The sequence below is a fragment of the Sinocyclocheilus anshuiensis genome, unplaced genomic scaffold (assembly GCF_001515605.1).
Source record: "Sinocyclocheilus anshuiensis isolate Anshui unplaced genomic scaffold, SAMN03320099.WGS_v1.1 scaffold923, whole genome shotgun sequence".
NCBI classification, from domain to species: Eukaryota; Metazoa; Chordata; class Actinopteri; order Cypriniformes; family Cyprinidae; genus Sinocyclocheilus; species Sinocyclocheilus anshuiensis.
This window is the reverse complement of record NW_015544138.1, coordinates 271,314-277,606: the sequence shown is the minus strand read 5'-3', so window position 1 is coordinate 277,606 and position 6,293 is coordinate 271,314. Positions and strand designations below refer to the sequence as shown.

The following is a 6,293-nucleotide window of genomic DNA, read 5'->3' as shown; positions in this document are numbered from 1 at the left end:
CACATGAAATCATGAGATCAATGAGAACATTTCTGATAACTGGAAAGAGACAGTGGACTTATCATGGGCCTTTTTATTTTTTATTTTCTGTATTGCAAACAATTCAGAGATGACATTAATGAAATACAACTTTGCATACATTACACATAATGTATCAACAATACATCCAATGTCATCTGAACATATGGAAGAGAAGAAAAGTTGACAATGACTGTTAAAAGAGAAAGATGCATTTAAATAGCTTTTTTATGAACATAAAAAAGGCAGGAACAGAACAAATAAAGAAAAGAGGATTAAAAAAAAAAACACCAAAACAAGTATGAATCATGGTACATGAAAGATCTCATCATATCTCTTCAAAAAAGAAATACATTTTTTGTTATTAATTACTCTTAGTGATTTAATTAAATGTTCTACTTCACATAAGAAATCTATAAAAGTAGGGCTTTTCTTAAGAAACCTTTGTTTGTTAAAATAGAATTTTGCCACAAGGATAAGAAAGTTAACAGCAGATTCTAAAGATTTGTTTTGGTTTTCAAAAATATCATGGGCCTTTCTTCAAAGGTCTTCAGGGTGAAGGATTTTATTTCAAAATACAATATTTTGTTCAAATGTAACACAAGTGACACAACTCCAGGGGACCACTACTTTTTTATATGTTTTATATTTATTCAGCAGTTAGTTGTTTTGTTTTTAATGTCATTTACATCATATATTTGATAGTTATGAATACATTATTGTATTTTAAATGGTAGAAAAACCTGTTTTTGACCTTAAAATAAAGCACTTTCCCTCTGTACATAGCTGTGGGGACGAGCAGTTTTGTGGTGCTTGGAATTCTGTTTAATTCATTAAAAACAAATACTGCCACATTGATGGCTCGAGAAGGTGTAATTGTTCAAATAGCATGTTGTTTCATTTTAAAACATAAAGAAATCGTAACCCTAAAGTGTTTTTCACGTGTAATATTTCTGTAAAGGCTGGGGACAGAAAAATTCCACACAAAAAAAAAAAATGTCAGAAAATGTTCCATAGAATGTCACGTGACGCACGCGGACGCTCAGCGGTGTGATGCGCGCAGGAGGGACTCGATCCTCCACAACACACTCCTTCCCACTCATCTGTGTGTGTGTGTGTGTTTGTGTGTTTCACCTCAGATATGCGGTGTACAGCTCCGGATCAGCAGTGACTGACGCCGATGAGCGCAAACGCGGATCTGCTCTGCTAATAAACAGGATCTGTGCTGGAAAGGGGATTTTTTTGGGTCGAGATATTAGGGTAAGTTCTGATGTGTGGCGTTTAATAAGTGACATATAGGATGCATATAGTGGTTGAATCTATTGCTTTTTGTGAAATTCGCATTCAGAGACTCGGGAAGCTTGCGTTGTTAGCGTTTGAATGTGGAGAAACTCTGGAAAAGCTCCAAGGAAAAGTGTCCCAAGAGCGTCTGCTCTATTTCTAAACTCGTTATCCAGGTCATTGTTTAAGAGAGGGCTGGAGACACTGTGCACAAAAGCATTTCTTGCATGTGTGTCCAAGAGTTTGGACTCAGCTGTGCCTGTCACTTCAGTGACAACTGGTCTGCAACCCAGAAAACTGCGGGTTATCTACCATCTCCAGCTTAACCAGAAGCGTTTGATGAAGAGTTTTTCCATTCAGCTCCTCATGCTTTTGACTTCTCGTCACTGATCGGTATCGCTGGCTTTTTATAGACGCTCTTACAAATAAAGGTTCTTCATTGGCATCAGTGGTTCCATGAAGAGCCGTTAACATGCATTGACTGACTGCACAAAAGGCTCTTTAGTGGAAAATAGTTATTAACATTTTCCAAAAATGGTTCTTCTACGGCATCACGGTGAAAACTCCTATCTGGTAATTTTATTGAGTGCTGGGATTGACGGATTCATGAAGAACCTTGAACATTCATGGAACTTTCCGATGCATAGAAGGTTATTTAGATACTTTACACTGTGAAAATAATGGTTCTTTTCAGAACTGTTCACTGAAAGGTTCTTTGGGGAACCAAAAACGGTTCATTGGTTCATATAGTGACCATGACTATCAAAGCAGTCATCCATAAGCTATATTTTGCTATATTTCGAACTCATATGATATTTGTGCATGAAAAACAGACCAAAAAGTAAATTTTCTCAACTGCAGCTCTGGAATCTTTGAGATTCAATGGCGTTTGACATCAAAGACATGCCATTTTTTTGATTATGAACTCAAAAGAGCTTAGGTTTGGTCCTCACGTAAATCCATCATAAGACTTCTGAAGACTTGGAATATAGTGCATAAATCACTATACGTTAAACCACTTTTGTGGTGCTTTTATGTTATTTTTAGCAACTAGATAGCCGCTTCTTTGGATGCAAATAATTGCTTTTGCATTTGTTTATGATTCTGAATGCCAACGAACTTAAATTTGGGTTCGTTCCTCACCTAAATCCATCATATGACATCTTGGAATATAGTGCATAAATCATATGGACTATACGTTAAACAACTTGTGTGGTGCTTTTATGTTATTTTTAGCAACTTGATAGTCTTCACTGCATGTAAATAACTGCTTTTGCATTTGTTTATGAATCCAAATGCAAACAAACTTAAATGTGGGTTCGTTCCTTGCGCAAATCCATCCTATGACTTCTGAAGACTTGGATTTTTTGTGCTGCGTGAAGAATCTTCAGAATCTCTTCTTTTCTGTTCCACTGAAGAACGGCCGGCCCAAAGGTTTGGACTGGAAAAACGGGCCGAATGTTATCGATCTGTTTATTCTATCCGCTCAGTTTGAGCCTGACGGGAAGTTGAAATCAGATTTGGCGTGGTACGGTAGGAGTTTATCTTCACTGATATCTATGACAGCAGTCATGAAGCCGTTTGCTCTGGTGCCAGCTGGCAGGGGTCGGGCCCCACAGGGGAGCACAAATGTCAACAGGACTCAGTTTCCATATGGAGACGTGTTCGTCCACCAACATGAGGCTTTGAGAGGTTGAAATGAGATCGAGGCGATGCCCAATAGCCTCTGTTCTTGGCTCTGTTCATTGATGTGTGCTTAATTATTGGTCAGTAAGTGATCTTTGATTTGAGCTCGGGTTCTTAAAAGTCTGTGAAGTCTTAATGATTTTACACTTGAAGTAGTTGAGATGGTGGCGCTCTCTAGTGGTGGTGTGTGGCGGCGCATGCAGACATGCAGGGTAAACGCAGTGATATTTTTAGTGATGTATAAGCCTTGTTTTAGTGTACTGCAGTACACCTTTAGTGGGGGTTTTCTTCTTGGATACAGTCCTTTTGGTTTTTAACCAGGCCCACTAGACTTCCAGTGTTTTAACATGATTCAACTTAAAATGAGGAAAAACAAGACAAGAACCAGGATTCTTGGAAAACCTGGGAATATGAGGAAGACTTATTTCAAAAGTGTGATTTCTAGACCTGGAAAAGTGATGGAAATGAATAAAATCTTCGGACTTAAAAAAAAAAAAAAAAAAAAAAAAAATGAATATCATTCTGAAATTTAATGATTTTAGGCAGGCTTTGAATAAAACTTCCTGTGACTTAAAATGATTTTGCTTCCGAACTTAAAATGCTAACACAAACATTTTTAAATTAATCTAAAATAACCCAAAAAATCTTTAAAAAATTGTAATTCTTATCTAGAATTTTAATTCGTGAATTATTTTCTTTTGAAGAACAAGACTTCTCAATGAGCAACAATATATAAGTGCAAATGACAAGTCTCGGTTAGCCTAACGCAGTACACGTAGCAAGGTGTGTGTGTGTATATATATATATATATATATATATATACACAAACAAAGAAAAACAAGTAGAATAGAAAGCTAGAGTTTTTTTTTTTTTTTTTTTTTTAAAAAAAAAAAAAAAAAAAAAAAAAATGAATATCATTCTGAAATTTAATGATTTTAGGCAGGCTTTGAATAAAACTTCCTGTGACTTAAAATGATTTTGCTTCCGAACTTAAAATGCTAACACAAACATTTTTAAATTAATCTAAAATAACCCAAAAAATCTTTAAAAAATTGTAATTCTTATCTAGAATTTTAATTCGTGAATTATTTTCTTTTGAAGAACAAGACTTCTCACAGTCTTGGAAAACCTGGATATATAACTAAACATAATTTTAAAAGTGTGATTTCTAGACCTGGAAAAAAATCACAGAAATTAATAAAATCGTATCACTTTTAGCATTTTTATAATCAATACACATTTTTGTAGTTATATCAAGATATAAAGCATTTTATCAGGTAGAAGTTGTGAGTAAAAAAAAAAAAACACTTTTCTAAAGCTTCTAAAACTTTTGGAATTCTGAAACGTAATTATTTTAATTAGTAGTTATTTTAGGCACTTTGAATATTGATGTGGACAAAACTTTTAATGGCTTAAAATGCTTTAAATTAAGACAAAACCAGTTAAAACAAATAAAGAAAACCTGGAAAAGTCAAGGAAATTGATAAAGTCGTATAACTCTGAGCATTGTTTATTACATACATTTTGGTATTTGTCAAAATATGTAATTTTTTTTATTTTTAGAAATTTTAGGTAGAAAAGGAAAAGTCATGTCAATTCATTGGTTAAACCCTGAAATGGCTCCAAAAACGTCTGGAACTCTAACATTTAATTATTTTAATTATAATGAGTTTACTTAATCAGTTTATGTCATTTTAGAGGGGTCTTAGAACAGATTCAGAAAGGCTGAGAACCACTGCTTTATTTGGTCCGTTCAGTTGATGTCGCATGTCTGATTTCCTGTTTTATAATAAAAAGGCAATAATAAATAATAGTTAGTAATAGCAGTCTTCTTAGAAAATGTGCATCAACAAGGCTATTAGGAGATTTGAACAGCTTTGCTGGTTTTCCGTTGCTCAGAAACGCTTGGATTTTTCCCCTGAGTTCTGTATGTTGCATTCTCTGGTATGGTGGTGTTAATGTGCGTGTTTGGCGTGAGATTACAGGCGCGCTCTTGTAAACAGATGGAGCGTTCACTGTGAGTGTATGTGGCAGCCGGCCCTCGTGCCAGTGTGTGTTGATTTAACGTCTCAAACACAGAGCGCTGCTTGTGTCCAGCTAAACCAATCACGTCAGACGCTCCGGCAGGCTTTTATAGAGTCAACTGACTGAACTCCTCGAGTACGAATAACAGCGTCTTTCACGAGCGAGCGCTGGACAGACGTCAGGACTGCTGATGCATTCAGAATGACGGGATTTATGGGATGAACATCAGGGCCAGAGGGAATATGAGGGGTTTTGTTAAGGCGAGGTGTGTCTGTAATGGCGGAAACTAAATGGGGTTCATCATAATTATGTTTTTGTTGACTTTATGAGTTTATGTGCATTATGTGTTGATAACAAGAATCTTTTAGCTTGGTTCATCACGAGGCTTGTTTATATAGATATACAAGCAAAGCATAGATTATCTATAATCCGCATGCTTTTTTTGTACTAGTGATGAATGTATGGGTGCATATGCATGCATGTATATGTGTGCGTGTATGAACAAAAAAGCCTCTTGAATGAAAACAATGTGACAAAAAGACTTGTATATGTGTAATATAGGCCTAGTTGAATTTTCAGGTATGAAGTGTTGGATTCTTTCGATCATGATTTTTCTGAAAATGTATTCCTTTTTGTTTTTTTGTCTATTTAAATTCTGTTTACAAACTCACCAAACAACATTAATGGTCAATGGCTTACATTTTTTGAAAGCCATTTGTTTTCTGAAAAAATGCACTTGAAAAATAGCACATTCTGTTACGAGTTTTACTGTCAAATAAATAAAACGTGAAAATGACCTATTTTATACTCAGGTCTTAAAGGGTTAAAGTGCTAAAAAGATAGCTGTCAAGACAAATTATTAGTTTAAAGTCAGCATGAAATCAAAGCTGATTTACTGTGTTTTATGGAAGTCATGTTTTTTATCATCTGAAACATGCTGCGATTTATATTTATGCAATAAACATTAATTAGCATTGCATCACTTGCTCACCAATGGAAGTGAATGGGTGCCGTCAGAATGAGAGTCCAAACAGCTGATAAAAACATCACAATAATCCACACACCGCTTCACATATTGTGAAGTGAAAAGCTACGTGTTTGTAAGAAACAAATCTTGTCATTAAGACGTTTCTAACTTCAAACTGTTTATAATCCATAATAACGCTTCCTCCAGTGAAAAAGTGCATCTGCTGTTGTCTCTCACATCAAAATCCAGCCACATATGTGTTTAGAGCTGTTTAAACACTGCTTGATCTGTGCAGATTTCTCTCCTGATTCACACC

General features: G+C 35.3%; 1 protein-coding gene across 1 annotated transcript in view; it reads left to right on the top strand.

Annotated features, from left to right (window-relative positions):
* Positions 1–1,013: 1,013 nt before the first annotated feature.
* prickle1a (prickle homolog 1a) overlaps positions 1,014–6,293 on the top strand; it is a 37,858-nt gene continuing 32,578 nt past the window's right edge. Inside the window, exon 1 of the mRNA XM_016494753.1 lies at positions 1,014–1,278. Coding sequence (XP_016350239.1) covers positions 1,072–1,278 — 207 coding nt within the window. The 5' untranslated portion in view covers positions 1,014–1,071. The remainder of the gene's footprint in view (positions 1,279–6,293) is intronic.